The sequence below is a fragment of the Vidua chalybeata genome, chromosome 24 (assembly GCF_026979565.1).
Source record: "Vidua chalybeata isolate OUT-0048 chromosome 24, bVidCha1 merged haplotype, whole genome shotgun sequence".
Lineage (NCBI taxonomy): Eukaryota > Metazoa > Chordata > Aves > Passeriformes > Viduidae > Vidua > Vidua chalybeata.
Genome location: NC_071553.1, coordinates 6415537 through 6443480, shown reverse-complemented (window position 1 = coordinate 6443480; position 27944 = coordinate 6415537). Strand labels below are relative to the sequence as shown.

At 56.6% G+C, this 27944-nt stretch overlaps 4 protein-coding genes across 9 annotated transcripts; all 4 read right to left on the bottom strand.

The window, feature by feature from the left end:
• Positions 1-6: 6 nt before the first annotated feature.
• TRAF3IP3 (TRAF3 interacting protein 3) lies at positions 7-10732 on the bottom strand. Of its 2 annotated transcripts, none has more exons than XM_053963913.1 (16): positions 10660-10732; positions 9506-9807; positions 8486-8639; positions 7947-8004; positions 7748-7772; positions 7478-7507; positions 7145-7240; positions 5026-5097; positions 4625-4765; positions 3846-3983; positions 3478-3613; positions 2717-2779; positions 2579-2638; positions 1891-2060; positions 955-1068; positions 7-818 (listed from the first exon to the last, which is right to left on the bottom strand). In XM_053963913.1, exons 2-16 carry the CDS (start codon positions 9776-9778, stop codon positions 735-737), a joined length of 1614 nt encoding a protein of 537 aa, XP_053819888.1. In that variant the 5' UTR covers positions 9779-9807; positions 10660-10732; the 3' UTR covers positions 7-734. The 2 variants fall into 2 exon arrangements, with proteins under 2 accessions (XP_053819888.1, XP_053819887.1); XM_053963912.1 differs by having other exon boundaries at positions 955-1209; positions 8486-8576.
• A 554-nt stretch (positions 10733-11286) lies between these two features.
• LOC128799524 (11-beta-hydroxysteroid dehydrogenase 1-like) lies at positions 11287-14406 on the bottom strand. Its single transcript, XM_053964006.1, has 6 exons — positions 14201-14406; positions 13587-13717; positions 13293-13404; positions 13002-13187; positions 12371-12514; positions 11287-11970 (listed from the first exon to the last, which is right to left on the bottom strand). Exons 1-6 carry the CDS (start codon positions 14286-14288, stop codon positions 11750-11752), a joined length of 882 nt encoding a protein of 293 aa, XP_053819981.1. The 5' UTR covers positions 14289-14406; the 3' UTR covers positions 11287-11749.
• An 841-nt stretch (positions 14407-15247) lies between these two features.
• Positions 15248-19809, bottom strand: LOC128799674 (11-beta-hydroxysteroid dehydrogenase 1-like). 5 transcript variants are annotated; one of them, XM_053964255.1, is made up of 7 exons: positions 19457-19809; positions 18718-18848; positions 17546-17657; positions 17187-17360; positions 16770-16955; positions 16090-16233; positions 15248-15704 (listed from the first exon to the last, which is right to left on the bottom strand). In XM_053964255.1, exons 1-7 carry the CDS (start codon positions 19542-19544, stop codon positions 15469-15471), a joined length of 1071 nt encoding a protein of 356 aa, XP_053820230.1. In that variant the 5' UTR covers positions 19545-19809; the 3' UTR covers positions 15248-15468. The 5 variants fall into 5 exon arrangements, with proteins under 5 accessions (XP_053820230.1, XP_053820234.1, XP_053820232.1 ...); XM_053964259.1 differs by lacking the exons at positions 18718-18848; positions 19457-19809 and adding exons at positions 17861-17923; positions 18261-18365; XM_053964256.1 differs by having other exon boundaries at positions 15633-15984.
• A 6053-nt stretch (positions 19810-25862) lies between these two features.
• G0S2 (G0/G1 switch 2) lies at positions 25863-26890 on the bottom strand. The gene is made up of 2 exons (XM_053964021.1): positions 26758-26890; positions 25863-26453 (listed from the first exon to the last, which is right to left on the bottom strand). Exon 2 carries the CDS (start codon positions 26417-26419, stop codon positions 26111-26113), a length of 309 nt encoding a protein of 102 aa, XP_053819996.1. The 5' UTR covers positions 26420-26453; positions 26758-26890; the 3' UTR covers positions 25863-26110.
• Between the last annotated feature and the right edge of the window lie 1054 nt (positions 26891-27944).

Sequence of the window (27944 nt, the reverse complement as noted above, 5' to 3'; positions counted from 1 at the left end):
GTAGGCTCCATGTGTATTTACTACGTGTACACGATGTGTATGTTATATTTATATTTCCTTCCCATGCGAGGTGATGTCACAGCCTGCATCGTGCCTGAGCCTGCACATGAATGATGGGCAGGTGCTGCTGTAAAATATCCATGGTGCAGCTGCAAAAGTGACTTTAAACCCCTGTCTCTGATGAATTCTTGTGATGCTGGCAGTGAGGGGGAAGCAGGTGTGGCTGTGGGGATGCTCGGCCACAGGAGAGGCTGGAGGAGTGGGATAGAGCAGGGCCTGCTGGGTGTGAGCTGGGAGAACTGCTCAGGACACGTGAGGGAACTGTGCTGAAGAGCTCCCCTGAGCTGGGTTCCTTTGTCAGGTAAGAGTAGAGATGGCTCAGGATCGAGTACCTCCCATTTAGGGAGGCAATAAATACAGCAGGAGAGCTCGGGGGTATAAACCCCAGGCAGGCTGGATGCCCTGTCCCTGTCGCCCTGTGCGAGCCACAGCAGCGGCGGGCAGAGGGGACTCTGTCCCTCGGTGCCTCGGGGACTGGGCAGGAGCAGAGTGACCAGAGCAGCCGAGGGAAGGGGTGATGTCCCCGTGTTCATGGGAGCTGGCTGGACTGAGACCAGCTCGGGATACGAACCCAGTGTGCACACAGAAAACAGCAGGAGGTGAGGTCAGGTCGGGTTGCTTTTGGTGAAGCAGAGGTCAGTTCCTGCAGTGAAGTCAGTCATCAAGGAGCTCCTTCATAGCCTGTAACTGGCCAGGAAGGCGGCGATGGCCACTGCTGCCACTGCCACCAGGAGAGGGATCCAGGGACCGCGCTGTCTCTGCCAGGAGAAGCTTGTGTTACTAGGAGCGTGCTGGGGGAGGCCACTTGCCATCCCGGCCCTAGCAAACGTGCCCTGTGCCCGGCACAGAGGAGGGGGGTCTGTCCCGGGCTGGGCTCGGGGCGGGAGCTCCCACCTGTGCCTGGCTGCCGTGGGAGCGGTTGAGCTCGTCGCGGCACTGGCGCAGCCGCGTCAGGCAGGACTGGTACTCCTGGCTCAGCGCCTCCAGCTCTGAGCGCAGCTCCGAGCACTGCAAGCACAGCGAGGGGCTCTCAGCGGGAGGGGTCCCCTGGGCTCCGCGCACACCCGGAGCGGCCGGGCCGCTGCAGCCGCTGCAGCGCTTCGCCCGCAGCCGGGCACGGCGCGGCTCTGCCCGAGCATCCTCGGGCACCTGCGGGGACAGAGCACGGCTCAGCGTTACTGCAGCGTGCTGCTGGGCACTGCCCGGCCTGCCACCATCCCTCCCGCGGTGCCCGCTTTGCTGCCACCCGTCGCAGCTCTTTTCCTGTGTGGCTCTCAGCTCTGCTACAGTAAGTTATAAGTTATTTTTTTCTAAGTCCTTTTCAATAAATCCTTGCTGGCTGAACACTGCTGTAAGAATTGAGGGGCTGTTGGTTGGCAGAAGGCTGGTTTGATGGCAAAGTGTGTGTACAAGGCTGTAAAGCTTTGGTTGGTTGGGTGTTTTTGCAGCCCAGTTGTGCGGGCATTGCTTCTGTTAGCAGACCCTTCCTTTTATTTTTATTGTTGTTATTATTGCAAGCATTTTCTTTTCCTCCTCTCCTTCCTTTTTATTCAGGGGCTTGGTTCTTAAAATGTGGCTTTGGCTTTTCCCTGTGGGGCTGCTGAGGCTCTCCTGTCTGTGAGAACAGGAGGGGGTTTGGATGGGGAGAGCTCTGCTCCTGCAGCCAAGGCTGCTGCAGCCCTGCCCTCGTGTGTAGGTGCTTCAGCAGGGGTTTAGGCAGGAGTGGCATCAGGATAAAATTTAGGGCAGGTAATCCTTACAGGAGACACCAAGCCTGGGTTACCTGCGGGAGCTTTGGTGTGTGGTGTTTCTGCTGAATGACTTCCTCACCTCGTTCTCCTTTGCTGTGAGCTGGAATGTCCTTTTCTGCATCTCATCCTTCAGACTTTCTGTTCCCTTCTCCTCCTCCTCCTCCTCCTCCTCCTCGGGGTGCTCTGACAGAGCACTTTGTTTTTCCTTGGCAGGAATGAGAGATGGGGTCTGTGTGGTAAAAACCTGGTCTAGAAAACAGTCAGGCTTCTGATGAGAAACAGCTCCAGGCTCTGGGCTGGCTTTAGCTCTTGTTTACTCAGCACAGTTTAAGGATAATATTTGTGTGCTATGCACAAAGCAGAAGACACAGGAGCTGAGTTTGTTATCACGGGCCTGTCTCTGCTGTAACTACAAGTTCTTAGGAGCAATATTTCTAAGCAATTGCCAGAAATGGAGGGGAGGGAGAGTTAAAATGCTTTTTTTATTGCTTTCTTTTTGTCAAGTACAGCTGTAATTGCAATTATAAACTGGAATGTGTTTTGTTTGGAAAAAATATGGCGTAGCCACTGAAGTAGAATTTGCAGTGAAATCCATTTATTTTGCCATCATAAGTATGTTTATGTTTTAATGTTAGCTAGCAAAACAACTCATTCTGTGTAGCTTTGAAATAACCTTTTATTCTAGACCACTGTAGACTTTTCCTAGAGTCAGGGCTAGTGTTCCTGTGTCCAGGGAGTGCTACGTGGGGGTTACAAAGTTTGCTGACCTTGCCTTTGCACCGTCACCTCCTGGCTCTTCTGTTGGTTGTTCTGGTTGTGGATCAAGTCTGGGAACACAAACAGCAACATTACTGTTTATAGCACTAATGGAGGTCTCTAACTTCGTGTGTTTCTGTGTTACTTACTCTGCAAATGGCTGATTGTTGCCTCCAGTGTTACTTTCTGCTCTTGTTCTTTTTGCAATTTATCTGAAATGAGGATAGAAGATCAAGGGTGGTGTAAATCTCTGTGTATCTTTATGCAAGAGTGGTACTTTTCTGTTCTCCACATGTGTAGAGTGGAGCAGATGTTGTTGGCCGCCCTGGACTTTCTTTCTTCTCTTTCAGGGATGTGATTTTTAGCTGTTTATTGCCCTCTCTTTTCTGGCAGCTTTTTCTCTCGTGCCTTGTGTTCAAGTTATTCATGGTTTATTTTAAAGCTGTTCATGCAAGACCAGTTATGAGATTAGAACTGCAACCCGCTTTCTCTTCCTTATTATGTTTTCAAATAGCCATGTGTGAGTTTAAAATAACGTGTGTGAGTTTCCTTGCCTCTGTCTGAACTGTTTTCAGCTCCTCTGTACTGGCCTCGCCACCCGGCACCCGGGGCTGCAGTGCCAAGGGTGAAAAGTCCTGCTTCGAGCTGAGGACACATCTTAGGCTTTTATTCCTTTTCAGGTCTCCCATTACATCCTTTCCTCTGGGAAAGCCGCTCCTCTGAACTCTTTAATCTAGTCAGGAGCAACTTTTGGAGGACTCTGGCAATCAGAAGCTTCTGTGGCACATTGAGGTGTGCTGGAGGCGAGCCTGGTGTGCCCGCTGCTCTGAGCACCGTGGCTTCAGGAGCGCTTTCCTCGTCCCTCCCGCGCTCCCGGAGGGCACAGCCGCGCCCTGCCGGCCCCAGGTACCTTGGATGTGGCGGATGTGGCCGGCCTGGCGGTCGTTGTCGCTGCGCAGGGCGCTGGCTCGCTGCAGCAGCTCCGTGCGCTCGTCCCGCAGCGCCCGCAGCTCCCGGCTCAGCTGCTCGCTCTGCGCATCCGCTCGCTGGGCCGGGACAGACAGACAGACAGACAGACAGACACCGGTCCGGCTTGGGAGCGCATCACAGCTCGCCTCGTCCTGCCCCCGCACCACCTCCCACCGTCCCAGGCTGCTCCAAGCCCTGTCCAGCCTGGCCTGGGGCACTGCCAGGGATCCAGGGGCAGCCACAGCTGCTCTGGGCAAGCCGGCATCAGCCAAACCCCGGGAAAGCTGCTCCTGCAGGGAGCTGACGTACCTGGAGCTCACTCTGTAAAGCCTGGAAGCTGTTTTTGAGCTCGCTGTGTGCTGTGGTCACACTGGTCAGTTCGGCTTTGAGTGTGGCGTTGTGCTCCTTCCAGAGGGCGAGGTCCTCTCGCATCTCTGCCAGGCTTCTCTGGAGAGCAGAGCAGGGACCCAGGGGTGGGTGTGACCCAGGCCCGGGGGATGCTGCCAGCCTGCCCTGGGCTGTGCTGGGCTGTGCAGGGCAGCGCCGGCTCCCCGAGCAGCACAAAAACCCGTGTAGGGCTGATGCCATCTGATGGACAGAGCCAACAAGGGCAGCGCTGCCTCCGGAACACGTCCCTGTGCTTGGGATAAAGCCCACTTGGTTTTCTGCAAACACCAGTTATCCTGTGGGTCAAAACCATTTGCTGCCTCTTGGGGAAAACCTATTTTCATATAAATGAGCAACTCCAGGAAAAAACACAGCTCTGGACCTCGTGCCTGGTGTCTGTTGGTGTGAGCAGGCAGGGAATGGCCCAGAGGGATGGTGGGGGGGAAGGGGTTACAATTCAAGCTGACAAACCCGAGTATATTTCCCCAGCTGTGAGCTGTCTGTAACTTGATGTGCAGCTCCTGCAGTGAGCACAGGTTGCATTAAAGCTGCTTTGGGCTTTGCTGAGTAGCTAAAACTTCAATTTTTTTTATCTTTGCTGCTAATGGCACGACTGTCATCACCTTTCCCTGATATTTGGGTTTTCTTTGTCACAGTTGGACTAAATTAAAGCCAAGCCAGGTGTAAGACATATTGCTCACCTGAGAGTTCTGCAGCTGCTGCTCTGTTAGAAGTTTGTCCTCCAGCATCTTCTGAAGAGCCTCTTTTGCCTTCTGCTCATAGGTCTGCTTCTGGTCCTCCATCTCTATCAGGATCTTCTTCACACACTCGTTTGAGTAACTCTTTAAAGAAAGAAAGAAAGAGCTTGAAGTGCTTATCTGTCAGATTCCCACCTTGCTAAACCTGAGTGTTAGCACACCCAGAGTGTGTAAATGCTACTGCTAATGGGCTGTGAAGCATTGCTTCAGCAAAGAGTTAAAGTCCTTTTTGGATAGGTATCTAATCAGATTGATGTAGAAACTGAGACCCGGCCCAGTTACAAGGCTTGGTTTTTGTTTTCCTGCCTTTCCTCACCTGTGTTTGTCAGTGAATCAGACATTACCTGGGTGCAGGCCTGAAGCTGATTTTCCAGCACCCGTAGTTTACACCTCAGTTTGTCCTCGTTCAGCTGACCCTGGGGAAAAGCAATTGAAGTGAGATGTGAAATCATGAACTGCACAATGTGCCCCCAATGTTTTGTTGGGTTGTGTTTTAATTCATTTCCTCCCTTCATCTGTAATCAGATAAAAGTCTCTTCAGTGCTGAGAGCTCAAGTAAACCTTCCCAGCCTCAGAATAAATGGGATGTGGGAGAAGTGAAACTTTTATGGATTGAAAACCTGTCCTGAGGCAGTTTCTCTGATTTCTGAGTGCAGGTGCTGGCAGTGACGTGTCAAGTTAGGAGCGAGGGCATTTGGGGTTGTTCTGGCTGGCTTTGGCAGAAATGCAGCTGCTGCCTGTCCCCACGGATACCCCTGTCCTCTGCTTGTGCTCCCTCCCTGCCTCGAGCTCCAGCTGCTGGAACGGTCTTGTCTCGCTGTTTTCCTTAGCAAATAGGTTGGGTCTGTTGCAACATCTGCAGTTGGGCAGGGGGATAGAGGGCACTGGTGATGATTCATTTTCCTCACTGTCATCATCTCCTCTCGGTGTTAGTCAAGCTGCTCAGGCTGTGTGGAGGCAGCCTGCATGCAAATTCAGATAACATTTCTAGCAAAGAGTTCACGTAGGCTGTTTCCCACCGCCAACACTGAGAGCACCAATATCCTCTCTGCCCACTGCTGTTTGAAGTCACGACTCTGAAAAGAAACTCCTTGATGTTACAGGAACAACTGACAGACCCAAGCAAAACCAGACTCCCTGGTGTCTCAGCACTGCTTAAATTTGCACAGAAGCACGCTTACAGTCCCAAAGACTAAATCTTCCCCGTTCAGTTGTTGGTGCAAAGAACTAAAGTAGGTGGAATTTTGAAAAGCAGTTTTAGATGTGCAATATCCTGCCTGGTTTTCCTCAGTTCTCCTCCTCTGTTGTCTGCACAGGTTCCAGCTGTGCACAGATGTGGCTGTGCCATGTACGAGGCAATCAGGCCCTTCCTGTGCTCTGGAGCAGAAATCATGGAAGGGTTTGGGTTGGAGACACTCACTGAGCATCATCCTTCCTCTGGCAGCATTTCTCAATCAGCCAAGCAAGTTTTACAACTGGGGGGGATTTGAGGCACAGGCCTGGGGTAGGAAGGTCTCTCTGACCTCGGAGTGAAATTGTGGGAGGGGGAAGGCACCAAATGCTTTGTCCCTGCAGTCTGGCACCCCATCCTCCTGCAGAGCGTTCACTTGCCCCATCGAGCCGCAACCACGCATGAGCAGCACCACAAAAAACCCAAGAGTTACTGTCACATCATTCCCAGGTATTCAACAGCTCATCTTTGAAACCCAAACCGTTAGAAAGGGTTAAAAAGCTGCTACAAGGAACATTCGGCATCTCACCTGAGGCTGAAAGGGGCAACCAGCCCTCACTTTCCATGGCACAGCCTCATGGGGAAGGCTCCATCCATCCCTGCCTTTGCCAGCACCCCCTGGAGAAGCCCCCCAGCCCCACCTGCCTGGCGGAATCCCCTCCCAGCAGCAGCATCTGCCTGTTGGCTCCAGCACCGGGGGATGGTGTTAGGCTGAGGAAAAGCTGATTTTTAGGCTGAGGAAAAGCTGATTTTTAGGCTGAGGAGCAGCGGCGTGCAAGAGGCAGCAGCAAAGTCTCTCCTGCAGCAGGAGCAGCAAGGAGCACCCACCTGTTGGTAATCTGAGGTTTCGTGGCCACTTCCTGCGCGTGTGGCTGAGTGTTTTTTCCTGCTCACGTTATATTGAAGGAGCGAGCGAAGGCGGAAGTTTCTGACCACAGGATGTCTAACACAAGTTTTTGTGCCCCCTCACCCAATCACTCGCTTCTCTGCCCCAACAGGACTTTCAAACCACTTTTTTTTTTTAGCGCCACAACAGCATGGATTGTTTGATTTAAGGATCCTATAAGAAAACCTCATCTATTACATGAAATGTATCATCTCAATTTTGCATCCTCGTCGAAGACAAAAAGGGCCTTTTCTGCTGAGTTTGTCCCAGCCTCCCTGAGCAGGGAGGAGACAGCGAGGCAGGGGAGCTGGGGGAGCTGAGGAAGGGCTCTGCAGCTCTCTGGTACCTGCCAGGATTTCTCTGAGGCCTGGAGCAGCGTGGACAGAAGCTCCTGTAAAATCACCATCTTCTGCTTGAGCAGCAGCTCGCGGTGCAGGGCCTCCTGTGGGACGGGACACGGTCAGTGGGGCCAGAGCTGGGGGCACAGCCCAGAGCCCCCCAGCCAGGGCTGGCCCTGCCTGGGGGCTCCAGGTCTTTGAGGTCTTTTGGCTTTTCTGGCCATGTTAAAATTGGGCTTTTAACGCCCCTTCATTTAGAATTATTAATAATAATTTAAAAAGTATTATTCTTGATGAAAACCAGCTGTGCCAGTGGGTGCTGAGCACTGTTTGGTACCTACCTTCAGGTAGTTGGAGAGCTGCACCATTTCCTGAAAGGGAAAGGGCAGATGTTCAAAAATAGGATTGTTTCAGTTTATCAACATGTCATGAACTTGCTACAAAAAAACCTAAATATTTTTAAATAAAAGTGAATTAACAGACTATATTTGGATGGAGAAGGAGAGCCTGCTGGGGTCCATTGGATTAGTTTTTCGAGGGAAGTGGAAATATTTCCACAGCAGTTTAACTTTCAGGAGTTCCAGGCTGGTCATTGCCTGTGCTTTGCTTACCTTATTTAAAACTGCTATTCCCCAGCTGAAATGAAAAACAGAGTGTGTTACTGAGGTGTCGGGGAGGGTCTTCAGCCTGGACACCCCCTCCCCAGCTGAGCTGTGAGTGTCTGTGCAGAAAACCTTTTTGGGGGAGTGCTTTGGGCCTGGGGAGCTGCTGCCCCGTGGGCACTGCCAGGGAGGGGCAGGAGCTGCTTACTCTGTCTGCTGGCTCGAGTCTGTCACTCCTGAGCTTGGCCTTGGGAGGGTCTGCGTTCCTGGGGAAGCAAAGTGAGAGGGTGTGAAAGATGCCCCTGAGGGGCCGTGGATGTTTTTCCATCTCTGGAAGGTGTCCATCTCTGCTCCCATTGCTCCCAGTTTAAATAAAAAAATAAATAGTTATTAAATAGTGTCCAGTGACAGCTCAATGGGCACAAGAGGCAAAGAAATGCCCTGCTCCGATGGCCAGAGAAGCAAAGGAAGTTATTCTGCAGTGAAGTCACTCCCCTGGCTGATCCTGGGACAGCAGCAGGGCAGCCCCGGGGCAGAGCAGCTGTTGGTCACTCTGCACTGGTTTATCCTTCCCCAGGAAAAATATTCCTAATTCCTACAGCAGGGAAGGCCCAGGCTGGGGTGGTCAAAGGGCACAGGAGGGGGGATGCTGGCTGGGGAGCTGCCAGCTGACCCCAGAGAGCTCCACGGAGATGTGAAGGTGGGAAGGGAATACCGTGCTGGGAAATCTGAGCAGCCCTCACGTACCTTGGGTGTGGACAGAGTCCCCTGGTCCCCGGGGGATGCTGAGGCTCAGCAGGGACTGAGCAGGGGGGAACGTGGGGCAGCTCCTCGGGTGCTGGAACGAGAGGGCAGCCGGAGTCAGCGTCTCCCCACAGCAGGCTGAGCGCAGGGGCTGGACCTGCAGGGAGGGACTGGGTGAGCAGCAGCAAGGAGGAGCCGAGGAGCTGTGGCAATTCCACAGGGATCTGCTGCTCTGGCTGCAGCAGCCCCAGAGCTCTGCTGGCTGTTGGGGTGGGGGAATGACTACCCAGAACGGGACGAGGTGGCCGGGAGCTGGGCCCTGCTGTGGGTCTGCGCTGCCCTGTGGCTGCCTGGGCAGAGGTGCCAGCTCTGCTTCCCGGGCTGCCAGCTCTGCACAGCTCGCAGGGGAGGGCTCCGCACGTCACAGCTTGTTCCAGAAGCTGCTGGAGCAAGTGGCAGCAGGGGCGGGGGACTGCTCTGCTCACTGCGGTCCAGGGTGGGTCTGTGTAAATCACCTGGTGCTCTGCTGCCGCTGCTCACAGCTTTGCGACCCCGCGGTGCCCCAGGGAATTTTACATTGACAAGGAGATGCGTTTGGCTCTGCCCGGGGTGTTCTGCACAGAGGTGTTGTTGAAGGCAGGGAGCCCTCTGGGCTCCTGCGTGCCACAGGGTGGGTAACGAGTGCCAGGGAGTCTCCTGTTCCTCCACCCTTCCGCTCACAGCACGGCTGAGGGAGGGAAGCCAGGGGGATGGAGCTCACTTATCAAGGGTACAAATAATCTGTGTAAGTGCAGAACTGCAGCCTGGCAGCAAAAAGGTGGAGTTGTACTTGGAGAAATGGCAGAAAAAATCTCCGTGTGGTTCGGGGCTTGGCAAGCAGAGAGGAGCAGGGAGGTGACTGTGAAAAATGCACGTTTTTGTGTGTTCAGCCTGCATTTTGGCTGTGTTTTGACTTGGATGCTGATGCTCTGGTGGCGGCTGGAGCAGGCTGAGCTCCGAGCTGTGCCGCAGGGCAGGAGTTACCTGGAGCGGGATGCTCGGTCTGGGCTCCAGCCGTGAGGAGGGGTCCGGAGGGGTTGGTGCCTCGGGCTCGCGTCCCGGCAGGCTCTCCCCGGCCTCGGCCGCCAGGTTCCTCCTCCTGAGGAACTCGCTCTGGCGGGGGCTGGCGGCCGGCCGGCGCGGGGGGCGGCAGGAGCTGCCGCCGTCCCTGCAGCGCAGCCGCTCCCGCGCCTCCTGCCGCCGCTCGCTCCTCTCCTCGTAGCTCTCGCCCGGGCGCGGCCGTGCCCTCCTGGGCATCGTGGCCTTGTCCCCTCGGGGCCTCTGCCCTGTGAAACCAGGGCAAAACACAGGGGCTGAGTGAAAATCAGCCGTTTCTAGGGTTTTATGGATGTGGGGTGTCGGGCAGTGCTTCTGGAGTGCCAGTTGCATCTGGAGCACTTCCATGCTGCTCAGTTTCTATTAAAATCTGCTCTGTCGTTCTTTTTGCTGTCCTGGTGGTAGCTGTGGGGTGCTCAAAGCTCATTCCTGGTGCTATCTTTTACTGTAGGGGCCTCCTTTGAAGGCGAGCAGCATTTTTGGGGTGGTCCCAGGGTGGGGAAGGTGCCCACAAGCCCCAGCCTGGACGCCGCCCCAAAAGCTGAGCGTTTTTCAATTCATCTTGCTCCAGTTTTGAAAAGGCCCAGTTGTGTGTTCTGCTCAGTCTCCACTCATCCACCTCTTCACTCATCCATCAGGAAAAGCTCAGCCCTCTCCCACCTCTGCTGCCTCTGGCTTGCCCTTTCTGTCCCAGGGCTGTAAAAGCCTCAGTTCACCAAAAATGCACTGAAAAGCAGGATAGAGCTTAAAGAAACATAGTCCATGACTCACCCCGGGCTGAGCAAAACCTGGAGGCTTTCTTGACAAGCTAATATTCTATTTCCTTCTTCTGTTACCCAAATTACCCTCTCTAATTAAACATGTCCTCTATCTTTGCTTTCCAAGCTCTTGCACTTATTTCTTCAAGGGAAACAAGGAAAAAACCCCTCTGCTCGTTGCTGGTTCACGCTACAGTTCCCCAGTGCAAGCTGTGTAGGCTGAAAGTGGGGTGAAAAAAGAGGGAAAAGGTGCCCGGTGGTGCCTTTGGCCTCTGCTCCCGTGCAGCCCCAGCAGCCTGGTGCTGCGGGAGCTCCAGCACTTACCTGGAGCCAGGGTCCTGTCCTGCCCCGCGGGTGCGGTGCCGAGCCGGGTGTTATCGGGCAGGAGCACGCCCCAGCTGCCCTCTTCATGCCAACCAGCTCATCTTGTGCTCTCGCTCTGCTGTTCTCTCTGTGGAACAGGAAACGTTGCAGCTGCGGCCGAGCCCCGGTTCCTGTCTGTGCTCGCAGCCCGGCTCGCAGCGGGGTCGGGCTTATCTCGGGAGCCCCGAGTGTCCAGCCCGGCTCGAAGCAGAGCCAGCAGTTTTCTTCTGGGGCATCTCCCCTTGCTGCTCTGGGACACAGAGCTTGACTTGGAACTGCTTGTGGCACTCGGGGATGGAGTTTCCCTGAGCGGCTTTGGGGCAGAGGAATCCAGACTTAGGGAAGTACAGTAATGCTATTATTTTAAGGCTTCTTGCAGATTGGAAAGAGGAAAAAAAGTGTGTTTTGGCAGCTGAGGAGAGGTCAGGAATGGCAGAAATTCATTAAGGTCTTTAGAGAAGTGAAAGCTTTGTTAATGCAAATCGGGAGGAGGTCGGTTTAGCCAGCTGGGCACTGATAAGGGTGCCATGCCCTGATAAGGGCTCCTGCCTTGTGCACGTGGAGAAGGAACACCCGGAAAAGCAGAGATCTGAAAGTAACATTGGATTTATTGCTACAAAGACCGTCATGGAAGGGATGTGTGACAGAAAATCTCCAGATTCAGAGACTCTCTCATGGCTTTGGGTGGTTTGTGCTGCTTGGCCCAAACTCTGGTTTGGGGCCAGGGCTCAGCTCAGCTGCCTCGGTGGCTTTCCAGAGGGAACAGTTTCTGCAGGTTGAGCAGGAACCCTGCTGGTGGGCAGGGCACTGGCAGCAGATCCTGCTGCAGGACTTCTCTGAAGTGCTTCCTGGTTGGAAAAAGCCCTTTACAAGAGCCCATTACTAAAAAGGACGTTTTTGTGCTGCGTTACAGACTCCTGGAGTGTCCTGCCCCAGGCTGCCAGGGCGTCAGCACAGGGATGCCCCGGGGTGTGGAGAGGGGCACCAAGCAGCCGGGCTCACACCCAGACCCGTCCTGCTGGGCCCCAGGTGTCCCAGCACAGCTCCAGGACTATGTTCTCCTGACGTTTTCCAGGCGGTAGCTGCTGCGGACGAGGGAGTCGAGGAGCTCCGGGGCGAGGCTGCGCACGAGCAGCATGCTGCTCACGGCCGGGGCCGGGTAGTGCAGCTCCCTGCGGCGCAGGGCTCCGGCCCGGATGATCTCCAGGGCACACTCCTCCTTGGGGGCCGGCGTGTCCGGGATGACGTGCGAGACGGCGCGCACGGCGCTCTCTGGAAGGGGGACAGGGACGTGTCGGGGAGGGGGACACGGCCACAGGCACTGTCAGCTCACCAGGGTGACTGGGGCATCCTCAAACCCACAAACTGCGGGGATCAGACCTGCTTAACAAGGCTTAGAACGGTGAAAATAACAATTATGAGATGTCCTTCCCTTTGCTTTCCACCTCTGGAGAGGCCACAGGGCCTCCCCTGAGTTCACTGTGGCGGTGGCAGAGTCAAAGGCCTCAGGGCACACTTTTTGAAGGGTTGGGGTCCTGTTTCCACAGCTGCACAGACTCTGCAGGAGGAGGCTCCAGCAGCAGTGGCAGAGCAGGCTGGCACCAGGGACTGGGCTCAGCTGGGCTGTGCCTGGCACGGGCTGAGCCACGGGGTCCGGCGGGGCTGAGCTCACCTGTGTTGATGTAGCCCAGGATGCAGAGTGTGATGGAAACGTTGACCTTGTCTATGATGAGTTCCTGCCTCAAGGAGCTGAAAAATCCATCTAAGGCGAACTTGGTGGCGGAATAGGGAGCAGTGAAAGGGCCAGCAATTTTACCTGAGCAGAGACACAGTGCTGGGGTTCAGGTGCTGGGCAGGCACCAGGCTGCACAACCCCCCTCCTCTTGCCCTGCCAGTGTTGGGATTTAGAGTGTTGGAATAAGCTGTCATGAATGCCTGAGAGAAATAAACACACGCAGGAATGTTCAAAATGTAATGTATGGCACAAAGGGCCTGCCAGAGCAGCTGATACTGCTCTTGTATCCCTGCAGGGATGCCCGTGTATTGCAAATGTGTGTTTGGGATGTGGCCATGCCTGTGAAATCACCTGCACTGCAGCGTGTGAAGGTGATCAGAGGGTGCCAAGAGACTGACAGGACAAAAGATAAATTTCCCAGAGGATTTGAACTGTGCACCAAAGAGCTAAATAAATCATGTGCTGACCCTGAGCCCCAGCTCTGCCTGTGGTCCTTCCTCTGCCTTTTGAAGCGGAGTCTCAGCAGGGATCCGTGGCAGGCAGAGGAAGGGCTGTGTTGGGAACTCACCTGCTATGGATGAAACCACAACGATGCTGCCCTCGCTCTCCTTCAGCAGGGGCAGGGCAGCCGTGGCCAAGGCCACGTAGCTCACGAAGTTGGTCTCCATGAGCTTTCGGACGTGCCCCACGTCCCCGCTGAAGTAGGTGAAGCCGCTCTGGCCGATGTGGTTCAGGATGAGCATGTCCAGGCCACCTGGGGGCAGAGCAGGTTTGCCACTAGCCACGGTCACCTCCAAACCAGCGCCTCCCGAGGCTGGGCTGTGTTGTGGGTGAGGAGGGGCAGCTCCGCAGCACCTACCCCAGGTGTTCTCAGCCTCCCTGAGCACCTCCTCGGGCAGGGTGGGGCTGTCCATGGAGCCGCTGATGTAGCGGGCGGAGGCAGCGCCGAGCTCCAGGCATCGCTCCACAACCTGGGGGACAGAACGGGCTTGGATGGACTCCCCTGCATGGAACCCCCATCCCGGCTGCTCCTGTCCTGGGCCAGGAAGGGCCGGTGCTGGGGAAGCCCTGGGGTGGATCTGCAGGGTACCAGGTGTGCCCGGGCTGGGGTGAATATCCCCGTCCGGCCCAGCACGCCCTGCTCGCCATTTACTTTCTGCAGCTTGGCCTCTGTCCGTGCCGTGAGCAGCAGGTGGGCCTCCATCCGGGCCAGGTGATAAGCCATCTGCTCCCCGATGCCGCTGCTGGCTCCCGTCACGATCACCCGCTTCCCCCGGAGCATCTCTGCAGAGGAGGGTGCAGAGCTCAGGGCTGGCACAGCCCTCGCTGTCCCTCTGTGCGTGGGCACCGCGGCTCTTCCCTGTCCCTGCGGCTCCTCTCTGTGCCTGCCAGCCTCCTCAGACCCGGCTGGAGTCTGATCCCCAATCCCAGCGTGGTGGGGAGCGCGTGTGAGGCTTCAGCTCTGCACCCCGCCTGGCCAGGGAGCGGTGAGAGCTGGCCAATAGAAAGATTAAATGTTTGAAGTGGGAAGACTGCTTGTTTCCCGAATAAGTAATTTACAGAGGTCAGACGTGTCCCGGCAGAGCCAGTGTAGTTCCATGAGCTGTCCCTGTGCTCTGACGCCTTGCCCGGGGCGGTCTGACCTCCCCTCCCCTCCCGGCCCGCAGCCCTCCCGCTCTGACTGTGCCAGGCCCTTCCAGGTCCCTGTGCACGGCACACGCCGCCCCTCTGGCGGTGCTCCTGCAGCCTGCTTCTCCCGGGACTTACCCTCACTGAAGTTCTCAGGTGCTGAATAAAAATAAAAGGCCAGTGCCGCTCCCAACAAAGGGAGGAGAATCTTCAGGAGCAATCCCATCCCTTTGCAGAGGCACAGGCAGGAACGAGACGAGCCCCACGGGGAGGTGAAGGTGGCTGGAGCTTGCAAATGGAGCTGGGAAGTTTTGAGCTGGTTCTTATCTCACACAAGTTCGCTGGTATCTGCTGGACCTTTTCTTTGCCCTGTCAGTGATTTAGCAAACATTAACCTAATGAAGCGTGTGGCTTTGGACTTTAGGCTGTCCCTTTGCACCCTTGGCCTGCCAGGAGTGTCAGGTATGCTTTTTGAGAGAGCCGAAGGGAAGGCACTGAGCAGAGCAGTGGGTGCACGGTTTGGTGGCGGCCCGGGGGCTGGGACAGGAGTGTCCCCTCGGAGCAGACATCCATGGGACGAGTGGACATCCCTCTCTCCCCACTCCATGTCTAAACTTCCCTTCCTTGCTGGCTGCCACAAGGATTTGCTGAGCAGCACTCCTGTACAGCTTCATAGCCAGACCTGAGAGACCAGAGCTGGCAAAGGTTCTGTTTTCCAACCACTGCTGATGGTTCTGGTTTATCCTCTGGGGTATCACCATGGATATAACACTGGCAGTTTGCTGGGTGGCTCTTACCCCTAAAAAATATCACTGTTGAGGAATCCATGGGTGGCCAAAGGCAGTAAAAGAGCCGAGAGGATGAATAGGAAAGATCTTCAGCTTTCCCAGGGTTGTGATTCTGCTCAGTGTCTGCTGGGCAGGTGGCAAATGGGTTTGAGGGCGATTTTCTGGAAGTTTAAAGGGCAGAACCCACCCTGTGTGTGCTGGTTTGTGTGGGTGATCTTGGGGTAAGGAGAAATTAGGAAGGAATTGTTCCCCGTGAGGGTGGGCAGGCCCTGGCACAGGGTGCCCAGAGCAGCTGTGGCTGCCCCTGGATCCCTGGCAGTGCCCAGTGGAGCTGTGCCCATGAACAGCTGAGAAAGGCGATAAAACCCCTCCAGCACACGCAGAGCTGTCCGGTTAATACACTTTATTTAATAATTAGCTCAATAATTAGTGTTCCGCGGCCGGGCGGGGCGAGCAGGGCACGGAGCCGCCGCTGCGAGCCCCGCTCTGTCCCTGCGGGTGCCGCCAGCGCATCACGAACCGGGCGGTGGCGATGGAGGCCGGGAACGGGGCTGGCCGGGGACCTTCCCGGTGGCCGAGGACCCTCCCGGGGGCCGGGGACCCTCCGGGGGCCGCGGCTCAGTGCGGCGGGCGGGGGGCGCCGGGGGCCGCGGGCAGGCGGTAGCGGCTCCGCACCAGGTAATCGAGGAGCTCGGCGGCGCAGTCCCGCAGCAGCAGCGGCAGCCGCGTGGAGCTGTAGCGGTAGTAGAGCTCCCTCCGGCGCAGCGCTGCGCCCTTGAGGATCTCCAGCGCGCACTCGTCCCGCGGCGCCGGCCGCTCCTGCAGCACCTCCGCGGCAGCGCGCACTGCGCGCTCTGCGGGCCGGGTCAGCGCCGGGCAGCCCGGGGGATGGGGGGCAGCGGGGACCCCCGGGGGATGGGGGGCAGCGGGGACCCCCGGGGGATGGGGGGCAGCGGGGACCCCCGGGGGATGGGGGGCAGCGGGGACCCCCCGGGGGATCGGGGAGAGTGGGCACCCAAAAGGGTGTTGGGCTGTGCCAGCCTGTAAGCGGTGCCCGGGTTTACGTGGCACGGGGGAGTAAATGGCTTTTGAGGCTGTTTTTGGGTGGCAGACAGGTGGGATCCCCCCGAGAGGCTGCAGCAGAGGTGAAAGGCTGAGGTGGTGGCTGAAGGGGCCAGGAGAAGGAGCCGGGATGGGGATGCTCAGCCCTGAGCAGGGCTGGAGCAGCTCTGCTCTTACCCGTGTCGATGAAGCCGAGGATGCAGAGCGTGATGGAAACATTAATGCTCTGAATGGTGAACTCCTGCCTCAGGGAGCTGAAAAATCCATCCAGGGCAAACTTAGTCGCAGAGTAGGGGACGGTAAAGGGGAACCCGACTTTACCTGGACACAGAGCGAAGTTCTGTGTTAGCACACGAGGCTGCTCTGCCTGAGCCGCTCTTTTGCCCTTCCTCAGAGACAGGATTTTACCAGTGAAGCGTCATCCTGGCACCTGAGCAGCCTTACAAATATTCTTGCTGGCTTCCAGCTCTTAAGGCCAAAGCCGTGGCTCACATCTCTGCTCAGGGCATGGGCAACCCACAGGAACCCCAAAACCCTCCGAGGGGAGAGATGGAGCAAAGTTGAAACTCTTGTCCCTGGCCTGAGCTGTCACCAGGACACTGACCACCACAGCAGCTGTGGGGTTTAACTGCAGCACTGGTCAAAAACCAAAATGGGGCGATTGGATTGAGCAGAAAACAAATTCCATCAAGAAATCCCAAACCCAGGTGTTGGGGCTGGTTGGGGTGGGGTTTTAGTGCTAAGCAGTTTTGGCTCCTGGAGGATGCCTGGTGTCTCTGTGTGCTGCTCCTGACAATCAGCCCAGGTGCCTTCTGAGTGAGCCCCATGTCACCAGCCTGGTGACACTGCCCACTCACCTGCCATGGATGAAACCACCACGATGCTGCCCTCGCTCTCCTTCAGCATGGGCAGGGCTGACGTGGTCATGGCCACGTAGCTGAGGAAGTTGATTTCCAGGAGCTTTCGTACGTGCTCAACGTCCCCATCAAAAAAGCCAAAGTAGGAGGCACCGACGTGGTTAAGAATCAGCATGTCAAGGCCTCCTGCAAGCAGAAAAATGGGCATTAGTGCTGGGGGAGAGGGCTGCAACCAGCAAAACAACATTTTCTGGGAGCAGAATAAGTGTAATCCAAGGAAATCGGGTTTTTGGGTCAGAGCTATGGCCTGTTATCTCCAGAGCAGGGATACAGCCTGGATGGTGGCTGCCAGTAAATATTTTGTTGTGATACATTTTTTAGTTCAAAACACAAATGCCATGGCCCAAGGGAGATCACCCCTGAGCTGTCTGTGGGCCGGGGAGGGAGAGGGAGCGCTCCACATGGAGCTGGGCTGGAGCATTTCTGAGCCGTGACCCATGGCCGCAGTGGCCAGGGCTGCCGGATCCCCGGCACTGGGCTGATGAAATCCAGGGCTGTGACACTGCAACAGGATGACAGGAGGCCACAGAGCTGAAATCGAGAGCGCAGTTCAGTTTGAGAGGCAGCAATGCAGGCAGAGGAGCGGGGCTGCAAAGGGCAGAATTAGGGGAGAATTTTTCCCCATCTCGCCCCATCTCTCCCGCTTTTTTCTGCACGTGGCAAAAGGCACGGCCGGGCCGGGATGCTGGCACTGTGCAGAGCAGGTTCAGACGTACCCAGCGAGGTCTGGGCCTCCCTCACCACGTGCTGGGCGAAGGCCGTGTCCTCCATGGTGCCGCTGACGAAGCGCGCCGAGGCTGCTCCCAGCTCCAGGCAGCGCCGCACCACCTGCACGACAGCGGGGCTCAGCAGCCCCCCTCCCTGCCCCGGATCCCCCTTCCCTGCCCTGGGAGCCCCATCCCTGCCCTGGGAGCCCCATCCCTGCCCCAGAGCCCCTTCCCTGCCCTGGGAGCCCCATCCCTGCTCCGGATCCCTCTCCCTGCCCCGGAGCCCAGGTGTGGGTGTCAGAGTTCCCTGTGATGTGTCCCCACCTTAAACCAGCGGTCTGGGCTTTTTGGGAGTGTGTTTGGAGCCTTGTGAGCTTCAAAGGGAGCCTGGAAAATGATTCCTTGGGTGAGCCTTGGTTGCCCGAGGCAGTGTGGCTGCTCCTGCGGGCAGGCTGAGCTGCAATTGCAGTGTGCAGGAATGAGGGTGTGTGGGGATGTGTGTGCAGCTCAGACACTGCAGCGTGGGCTGCAGGGAGCCAGGTCTGCAGCAGGGACTGCCGGCTGTGCAGGAGCCCCCAGGGCACAGCGTGACACGAGCTCCCGGGCACAGGGGTCTGTCATCGTGCCTGGCTGGGACCTGTCACTGTCACCATGGCCGGCTGTGACCTGTCCCTGTCACTGTGCTCAGCTGGGACCTGTCCCTGTCACCATGCCCAGCTGTGACCTGTGGCTGTCACCATGCCCAGGTGTGACCTGTCACTGTCACTTGTGCTCAGCTGTGACCTGTGGCTGTCACCATGCCCAGGTGTGACCTGTCCCTGTCACCATGCCTGGGTGGGACCTGTCACTGTCACAGTGCCCAGCTGTGACCTGTCACTGTCACAGTGCCCAGGTGTGGCCTGTCCCTGTCACAGTGCCCAGCTGTGACCTGTGGCTGTCACAGTGCCCAGGTGTGGCCTGTCACAGTGCCCGGGTGTGGCCTGTCACTGTCACAGTGCCCAGCTGTGTCCTGTCCCTGTCACAGTGCCCAGGTGTGTCCTGTCCCTGTCACAGTGCCCAGGTGTGGCCTGTCACAGTGCCCGGGTGTGGCCCGTGCCGTGGATGTTCCTGTGGCTGTGGTGGCAGTCCCGTCCCCGTGCCCAGGTGAGCCCTGCCACGGACACGTGTGTGCTGCCATTTACGTTCTGCAGCCTGGCCTCGGTGCGCGCCGTGACGAGGATGTGGGATCCCATCCGGGCCAGGTGATAAGCCATCTGCTCCCCGATGCCCGTGCTGGCTCCCGTCACGATCACCCGCTTCCCCCGGAGCATCTCTGTGACGGAGGCACAGCCATTTCAGTTATCCTGATGCTACCAGCAAACACCTCTCAGCTAAAGCAGAACAAAGCGCTGCGTGCCCTTCAGATCCGCAGTTAACTGGAAGGGAAACGAGTGCGAAGCATCCGGCACCAGCAGGGCTCTCCCATCTCATGGAAAAAGCTGTGGAGCTGCTGCAGCTCCCCGGGGAATGCAGTGACACAGGGACAGCCCTGGGCTCCTCCAGCAGCTTTTTCCACAAGCCAGGGCACAATTTATCAACGCCCCAACTATTCTGTACTAAAAGCAATCCACTGAGCGCGTGCTCCAAACTTTAACACTTACAAGCCCCGTTTATAAACTCCTTTCCTGCACACAGGAAAATGGAGCACTCAGTGCCCTCTCCCTCTCGCCCCCTGCCTCACCTGCTCCCTCAGGAGGTTTTTCTCCTTAGTCCTTGTTCAGTTTGGTTTTAAATCTTTGCTAAAGCAACTTTCCAGTATCTGCCACCACACAAAGGCTCGGCCGTGGCGTGGTCCGAGCTCTGTCCGGTTTCTATGCAAAACACCCAAATGTGGCTTTTTGTCGTTTTTTCCTTAAAGTCAGATTCACTTTGGATACTTACCCGGTTTGAAAGTGTCCCTCGCAGAATAGAACCAGAAGGCCAAAACCAATCCCAGAAAGGGAATGAGAATCTTTTGCAACCGACCCATCCCACTGTGGAGTCAGGAAATACAGCACGGGAGAGAAGGAAGGAACAAAAAACCTTCCGCAGAGCTGCTCCTCAGGGAAGCAGCAGTGTGACCCTTTAAAAACCTGTTAGCGGAGGAGCTGCAGCTTCCAAAGCCCTGGAAAATCACGGGTGGGTGGATGGATAAGCCAAGCAAAGCCTTTGGTTTGCTCCCTGCTGCTCGGCCTGGCCAGCGGGGCTGTTTGGGTTCTGCCCGGCTCTTTTCATATTTCCTGTCCTACATTAAAATGCAGAATTTTGCACAACACCCTGGAAGAGGTGTGTCTTTGCTGAGCAGCATCAAGTTTCACTTGGAGAACATCAGAGGGAGCCCAGTGCAGGTGGTTAAACATTGTCCTCTCTTCCTGCAGGCCCTGGGCAGGGATGTGCCCGGGCTCTGGCACGGGGACACCCCCAGCTGGTCCTGTGCTCCCCAGGGCAGGGCTGCGCCGTGCCCCAAAGCAGCTCCTGCCCCTGGGCTGCTGGCAGCAGGGACTCAGCGGCACATTGCACCCCAAACAGCCCCAGGAATGCTCTGCTGAGGCAGGGCTGAGTTTTTAATCTCTTTTTTTTTTTTTTTGTCTGTGAGCAGATGAGGGAGCAGGGGCTGAGCTGGACCCGTCTGAGGGGTGCAGCCACCTCAGCCCCACGGGGCACAGGGAGGCTGGCAGGGAAACACTGGATGTGAGAAATCAGTGGCTTTGCTGCCGTGGTTCCTCCTTTGGGTTTTGCAAGAGCTTTGTTCTGACTTTTAAATGAATATAATCTCGAGGAAAGCCCACAGAACACCTCAGCAAATTCAACGCCGTGGACCTTGTGCCAAGGGGATAAATAATTTTTTTTGCTCTGGGGTCTCCATCCTGCAGTTCCAGCCATGGGCAAGGGCCGAGGGAGCTCCTGGAGCTGCCAGAGCCTCACCTTCTCAGCTGGGACAAAAGCCTCACCTGCAGGGCAGCAGCTGCTCCGTGCTCTCATCCCTGGGGGCACAGCACTCTGCTTGTCTCTGTCTGACAGACCCAGACAGAATTGTTTAATGGCTTTTTCCCCTCGTATGACATCTTTAAAACACAAATGCTGTACCTCGGTGGTGTGCCTGGTAGGGCAGTGGCTCTCTGGCCTTGCTGCTGCTTTATGGATGATATTTTTCCTTTTCTGCCTCTCTACTCCAGTCTCAACTCTCCCTGTGATAAGAAGGGCTCAGCCCACACTGGGTCAGGTAACAGCAGCGCAGCCACTGCTTTTCCTTCCTCCCTCTGGGGGAACTGGAGTTGTGATCATGGGGCAACCATTTCATTCCTTGGCTATGGAAAGGGAAAGAAAATGAAATAATTAACCATATCTCAGCCGGGATCTTGTCTGCGCCGGCAGGGAGGGAGGCTCTTCTCAAGATATTTTTGTTTATTACTGGCATTAGTAAAGCAATAAACACCAACCTTTGTGCACCATCTGCAAGTGTGCCAGGAAGGAATTGTGTTCTTTGATCTGTGGGGACACCGGGGGTGTGGGGATGGAGGCACTGGGGGATTCCAGAGCCAACACTGGCCCACCTTGCTGGTGGTGATGAGAATTGAGGGGTTGGGTTGGGGTTTTGCACAGTAGCTGAAAATAAAGGACTGAAATATGGAATATTTAGGACAAAACGGAGCCCAGTGTTGCTGTATAGGCAGTTTCAGTGCTGTTTGGCGTGTGGAAGGGAGCGGGGCCGGGCTGTGGTGGGATCTGGCCCCGTTGTGCTGCCCACAGGGTTTGTTCCCAGCTCCCATCCCCGCCGGGGTGCTGCTGCTCCTCACTCCCACTCGCGGCTTTTTCTGGCCTTGTTTTCCTGTGTGCAACTGAAGAACTTGTTTTGAACTTTTCCTGGGGGCGGGGAGCAGGGAAGGCTGACGGGGAAGGGTTTTCTGATGCCAGCTGCTCCAAGCCTTGGTGGGGCAGAGCCCAGATCCGTGCCCAGCGCCGTGCCCAGCGCCGTGCCCGCTGTGCCAGAGCCCGGCTGTGCCAGAGCCCGGCTGCTCCTGGAACCCCTCTCTGGGGTGGCCCCCGGTGGATTCCCCCGCCGCAGGTCCCTCCTGTGCCCGGCAGCTGGAGCTGTGCTCCCCGGGGATGCTCCTGCCCGCTCTGCTAGCAGCTTTGGGGAGGAAACCTGTCCTGACAGAAACCGGGAGAGGGGAAATTGGAGAGCCCTGCAGGGAGCGCGTTCCAGGGCCTGGCTGGGGCTCAGGCAGGTTTCTGCAGGCTCAAAATACTTGGCAGGAATTTGGATACCGCTTCTTCTTTTTCTTTTTTTTTTTTTTTTTTTCCCTTTTTTTGAGTGAAATTTGGCTTTTTTTCAAATCATTATAAAATCTTGGTCAGATGTAGAGGATTTTCCTTTTTATTTATTTTTTATTTGCCCTCTTGCTTTCCTTTTTCTCATAGACATTAAAATATTATTTTTCCTACCCAGCTGTCCCGGTGCCCTTTGCCATGGACACAGCTCTAATTCCTTTCTTTGCAGACAGGGCCATCATGATATCAAGGGCTGCCCTTGGCTGTACTTTTCTGCTTTACATCCTGCAGAACCCCGTCACTGTCAGGCTACACCACTGGAAATGCACTCCCAGTCCCAAGGGGGATGAGAGGATTGTAGGATGGCTTTGGCTTGGTTTGACATCACATTTCTGCACACTGCTGGTTTAGAGAAAATACTGTGATGTTTAAGTCATTTTCAAGCCCTAACTTTGTGTTTTTTCTCTGTGTGACCAAATTGGGAATTGCTGCCTTGAAATTTCGTGGTTGGAACAGTGGCTGCTCAGAGCCTTGGCTGCTGTCCACGTCCCCAGTGCCCTTGGAGCTGGGTGGCTGAGGCTGATATTCTTATCTGCACCCCTAAATTTAGCCTGGCAGCCCCTGGAGTATCCAGTGTCCACACTGCAAATAGCAGAGAGGACTCTGAAGACATCCAGCCCCTGCCTTTGAGGTGGCTGAGCTGTGAGGGGGGGGCTGCTGCTCGGGGTGCCCTTCAGCTCCACGGGGTGAGGGGCTGACAGCTCCAGGCCGAAATCAGATCTTTGAAAGATGGGTACAGACAAAGACCCACCAGATTTTGTGCCAGCTGCATTTTTCCTCAGAATTTAATGTACCAGGAACGAGTGACGTTTACAGGCTGGAACAAAGCAGATTCAGACAACAGAAATCAGCCTCATGAGAACCCAGCAACATCACTCAGCCCTTGGGGCCATGTGTGGCTCTCCCCAGGAGTTTGTCCTGCAGGGTCTGGGTTTAACTCAGCCTTAAATGCTCTCCCCAGCCGTTCCCTGGTCCTGTCTGTGCCTCATCCCATCTGGTTTCTCTCTGCTCTATCCCAGTGTTTATAATTAAACAATTTTGCAATTGGCCCAGGGGCTGTGGCCATGGTGTGCTCCGGGCTGTGGGATGCTCTGGGATGCTGTAGGATGCTATAGGGTGCTGTGGGATGCTATAGGATGCTGTGAGATGCTGTAGGATGCTGTGGGATGCTGTGGGATGCTGTGGGATGGTGTAGGATGCTGTGGGATGCTATAGGATGCTGTGGGATGCTGTGAGATGCTATAGGGTGCTGTAGGATGCTGTGAGATGCTAGAGGATGCTGTAGGATGCTGTGGGATGCTGTGGGATGCTATAGGATGCTGTGGGATGCTGTGGGATGCTGTGGGATGCTGTAGGATGCTGTGGGATGCTGTGAGATGCTGTAGGATGCTGTAGGATGCTGTGGGGTCACTGTCCCTGTTGGAGTGGTGTCAAAGGGTTACAAGCCCCGTGCACACTGAATTTATTGTGTGCTTTAAGCAAGGCTTTAGGCGGTCCCTGTGGCAGAATCAGGGATTAACACCGGTCTAATTGCCCCTCTGCAGGGAGCCAGCGCCGGCTCAGGTCCCTGCAGTGCCCCGGGGAAGTGGCAGCAGCCCCGGCTGGCCCCAGGCCGGCCCGGCGGGCTGAGCTGTGTGCGGTGCCCACCCCGAGCGTGCGGGGCAGGAGCGGGGCAGGAGCGGGGCAGGAACGGGGCAGGAGCGGGGCAGGAGCGGGGCAGGAGCGGGGCAGGAGCAGGAGCGGGGCAGGAGCAGGGCAGGAGCGGGGCAGGAGCAGGGCAGGAGCGGGGCAGGAGCAGGAGCGGGGCAGGAACAGGGCAGGAACGGGGCAGGAGCGGGGCAGGAGCAGGAGCGGGGCAGGAGCGGGGCAGGAGCAGGAGCAGGAGCGGGGCAGGAGCGGGGCAGGAGCGGGGCAGGAGCGGGGCAGGAGCAGGAGCGGGGCAGGAGCGGGGCAGGAGCGGGGCAGGAGCAGGACAGGAGCGGGGCAGGAGCGGGGCAGGAGCAGGAGCGGGGCAGGAGCGGGGCAGGAGCGGGGCAGGAGCAGGAGCGGGGCAGGAGCGGGGCAGGAGCAGGAGCGGGGCAGGAGCGGGGCAGGAGCCGGGCAGGAGCGGGGCAGGAGCGGGGCAGGAGCCCGTCCTGTGCGGGCCCTGCCGAGCAGGGCTGGGCTTTAGCTGGCTAATCCCCTTAGCTGTCTTAGGAGCGGCTATTTTGACTGTTCACAGCCCTCTTTGCTTTAAGCTCATCACCCCGGGGCTGGAAGCCTGGGAAGAGGAGGTGTGGGCAGCAGGGCAGGCAGACCCGGGAGTTTTGGGGGGCAGCCTCGCCTGGAGCCCCCCGGTCACCTCAGAGCTCCTCTCCTCCCTTTCCCAGTGCCCCTTTCCCGCGGGGCAGGGTGGCACACCTGGAGGAGCGCTGGTCCCGGGGCCGAGGGCGGTGAAAGGCTCCCGGCTGCCCGGGACGGGCGAGCTGAGCTCTGGCCGGCCCTGGGAGCGCCTCCATCCCTGCCACAGCCACAGGCACCCCGCTCCCTGCCCCAGATGTGCCACAGGGAATTCCAGCCCAGCCTTCCCTGCCCTGAGGCCCTGCTGGAAATGTAAAACCTCTTGAAAAGCTGGGATGGGCAGGACAAAGGACACTCCTCAGCCGATGGCTCCCTTCAGGCCTGAATTCTCTGTTTTCCCGTGAAACTTCCATTGGTATCAGTGAGGGGTGGGACTGTTCAGCCTTGCCAGAGACCAAAGGGTTTGTTACAGACTAAATGAAGTAATTCTCAAACGCTATTTTAAATTGAACTATAATTTTGATTGAGGAAAAAGTACTTTAAACTTGAAAGCTTGAGCAGAGTTTTTGTGCAAATACTCGGTATGATTCTTTCTCCACTCTGTGCTGCTGGGTTTGTTTTGGTAACAGAAATAATTGTCAACAAAATGAATTGTGGGTTGTGTATTATGAAAATGAAATAGCGAACTTCAGCCGTATTCTGATATTTTCAGGTCCTGATCTTACGTTGTGCAGCTCTGGGAGGAGCTGTGCATTGGGCACTGAGGTCTGGCAGGGCTTTTTCATTTTCCATGATCCAGTGTTTGGCTCAGTTGTTTTGCTTTTAGAGAGTGGCACACTGCTGGTGCATCTCCCGGTTTCTGTGAGTGTGTATCCTGCTACTCCTCCTGCCCTGCGGGTGCCTTTGAGCAGATAAAGAGGATTTTCTGCCCTGGTCAGGACTGACAGGACCTGTTTGCCTGCCCTCCCCTCTGAAGCGTGGTCAGGATCACTCAGCTGTGGCTGGCTGGAGACTTTATTTGACTGACATGACACAGTCCCAAATGCAAGAGATTCTTGCTAAGCCCCAGAACATTTTTTAAATAGGTGAAAGTCCTCTAATGATCCTGGCAGCGCTCTGAGTAGAGCCTGAAGCCTGGAACAGTTTCCTCACCCTCCAGCCTGACTGTGCCATCTCTGGGTTTTTCCATGTGACACCCTGTGACTCTGGAACCCAGTGTTACTCTGCACACTCAGGTGGCTGTGGTGGCTTTGTGAAAGGTCCCAGGAAAGGTGGAAGGCTTTTGGGTTTAGGATTTTTAGCTGTGCAGCAGCTGGAGCCTGTTGGAGGACAGCCAGGGCAAGAATGGGGTTTAGATTTATTTTAAACCAGTTCTGTGCACACGTGGCCATGGCAGAGACAAATCTGTGCCATTGAACCCGGATAACCCCTGAAGAACAGCCCCACCTCCAGCTCGGGCATGTGGCACCCGTGTGACACAAATGCCACCTCCTGCCCAGCTGGCCCCTTTGGGAAGGAGCAGAGGGACAGGCAGGGCAGAGCAGCCTCTGTGGGGTCTATGGGGAGGGGGCAGCCCCCTCCTCCTCTGTCCCCTGCGTCCCCCCTGCCCCGCAAAAGGAGCCAGAGGTGTGAGCAAAACCTCTGCAAATCAGCACGAGAAAGCTTTGAAAATAAAAGCAGCAAGAGAGAGCACTGGTACCATATAAAATATTTATTGATCTTGCAAAACGGTGTAAAATGCGTCCGTAAGAAAAATAAGAAACCGTGCTGTGCGTCGTGCACAGGTTTATACCAACAAAAGGTATTTTTCCCCACTGCTGCACAGCAGCAAATATAACCCTTCACTTCTGGCGAGTCTCACACGTGCGGTCTCCTTCAGCCGAGCCTTCTCTTCGTGCTGGAACCACCTGGGCGGGCGGAGTCTCTGTGCGGTGCGGGGCCGGCCTAGGACGCGTGCTGCCGGGTCACCAGGGCCCTCTGCAGCGCCGGCGGGGCCTTGCCCTTGTCCAGCACCAAATCCTCCCGTTTCTGCGGCAGCCGCTGCTCCCGGGGCGCCGCGGGCTTGTTCTTGTCCTCCTCCTCCTCTAGCCTGGCCTCGGAGCTGAAGGGGCTGCACACGGTCTCCACCAGCCCGATGACCACCCCAAAGAACGCCAGCACGCTGCCCAGCATGTACAGCTTGACCATCTTCCTGTTGGGCTTCTGGCTGAGCATTTCTTTGGCGAAGGGGATCAGCTCGTGCATGGTTTCCATCTCAGTTCTGCAGCAGCGGGTTTAGATGTCACTTCTGCAAGAGAAGAGAGAGGGACACGAGTTAAATCCGGCTGCTGTGGTGGCAGAGCTCTCCCGGCTCCCCGAGCTCCCCGGAGACCCACAGCTGTGCTTTAAATGGGGATCGGCGATTTTTGCTGAAGGTTTGCCTCAGGAAAACGCACCCACCCTGTCCCCGCGGTGGCCCAGGAGCGAGCCACCCTCCCGAGGAGCGAGCCACCCTCCCGAGGCTGCGGTGGGGGGCACACACGGCTGGTCCCACGCGTTTTGAGCAGCGTCCCGTCCCGTCCCACGGCATCCCCTCCCCTCGCAGCCCTTACCGGCGGTGTTGCTGTGCTGAGCTGTGCAGGGAGCGCTGCGGTGGTGCTGCAGGGCTGTGCTGAGCTGTGCAGGGAGCGCTGCGGTGGTGCTGCGGGGCTGTGCTGCTGTCGCTGTCGCAGCCGCTCCGCTGCAGCTGCTGCCCGGGGCCGCCGCTGCCGCTTTTTATCGCTGGCGGGGCGGGCGGGGCGGGGGCCGGGCCGGGAGCGGGGCCCGGAGCTCGGGCCAGCCTGGCCCCCCCGCGCTTGGCAGCTCCTGCCCCTAATCCGGCCAGACGGAAAAAAAAAAAAAACCGCTTTTTTTTTTTTTTTTTTTAACCCTTTCCTCTCCCACTTTGTAAATTTGTTAAAATTCTTTTTTTCCCCCTTTTTATTTCTTCTTTCCATTCCTCATTCCATTTCTTTCTCCTTCCATTTCTCCTTGTGTTTTCCCATCCCTCCTTCCATTTCTCCTTTTTCTCTTAAAAAACTTACGTTTTCCCTTCCTCCAGAAAAACACCCCAAGGTTGTCTCAGTCTAATTCCCGAACCAGAGATCTGATGCCCGACTTGCTGTGCAGCTCTGTACCTGCTTCTGCAATAAATATTTCCTGTGTTCATAGAAGCTTTGCCGAAGGAGGCAGGGAGAGGGTCTGTGCCCATGGCTCCCAGAACAGGGCAGCGTTTGGGTCAGGGCCTGGGGCTGTGCGCGGCCAGGTCAGTAAAATGTCCCTGCCTTGCTGCCCCACTCTCGGGGAACGGGGTGAGAAAACGCCCCAGGGGCACAGAGGTGTCACCCGGGCCGAGGTGTGACGGTGTTTGTGGCGGGTTCCTCCGGGTGCCTCAGCAAAGGGAACCATCAGCGGGTGATTCTGCAGGTGTGACAGCCCCTGACCTCCTGGGGGTGAGAGAACTTTGGGATGCTCCAAAGCTGGGGGAAGTTACATCAACTTCAGATCCACTCTTCACTTTTCCTGCACTTGGTGCTGAATCTGTGTCACCCCCTTTGTGTCACCCCCTTTGTGTCACTCCTTGTGCCATCCTGCAGGACGGTGCTGTTTCCACCCTGGGCTGCAGCCAGGCAGTGTTGCTCCAATAACCCCCAGCATTACTGATGATGCAAGAACGATTGCATCATCATCATCATCATCATCATCTGCTCCGGCTGCAGGTCCCTCAGAGCAGACACTGCTCTGGCTGCAGGAATGCTCT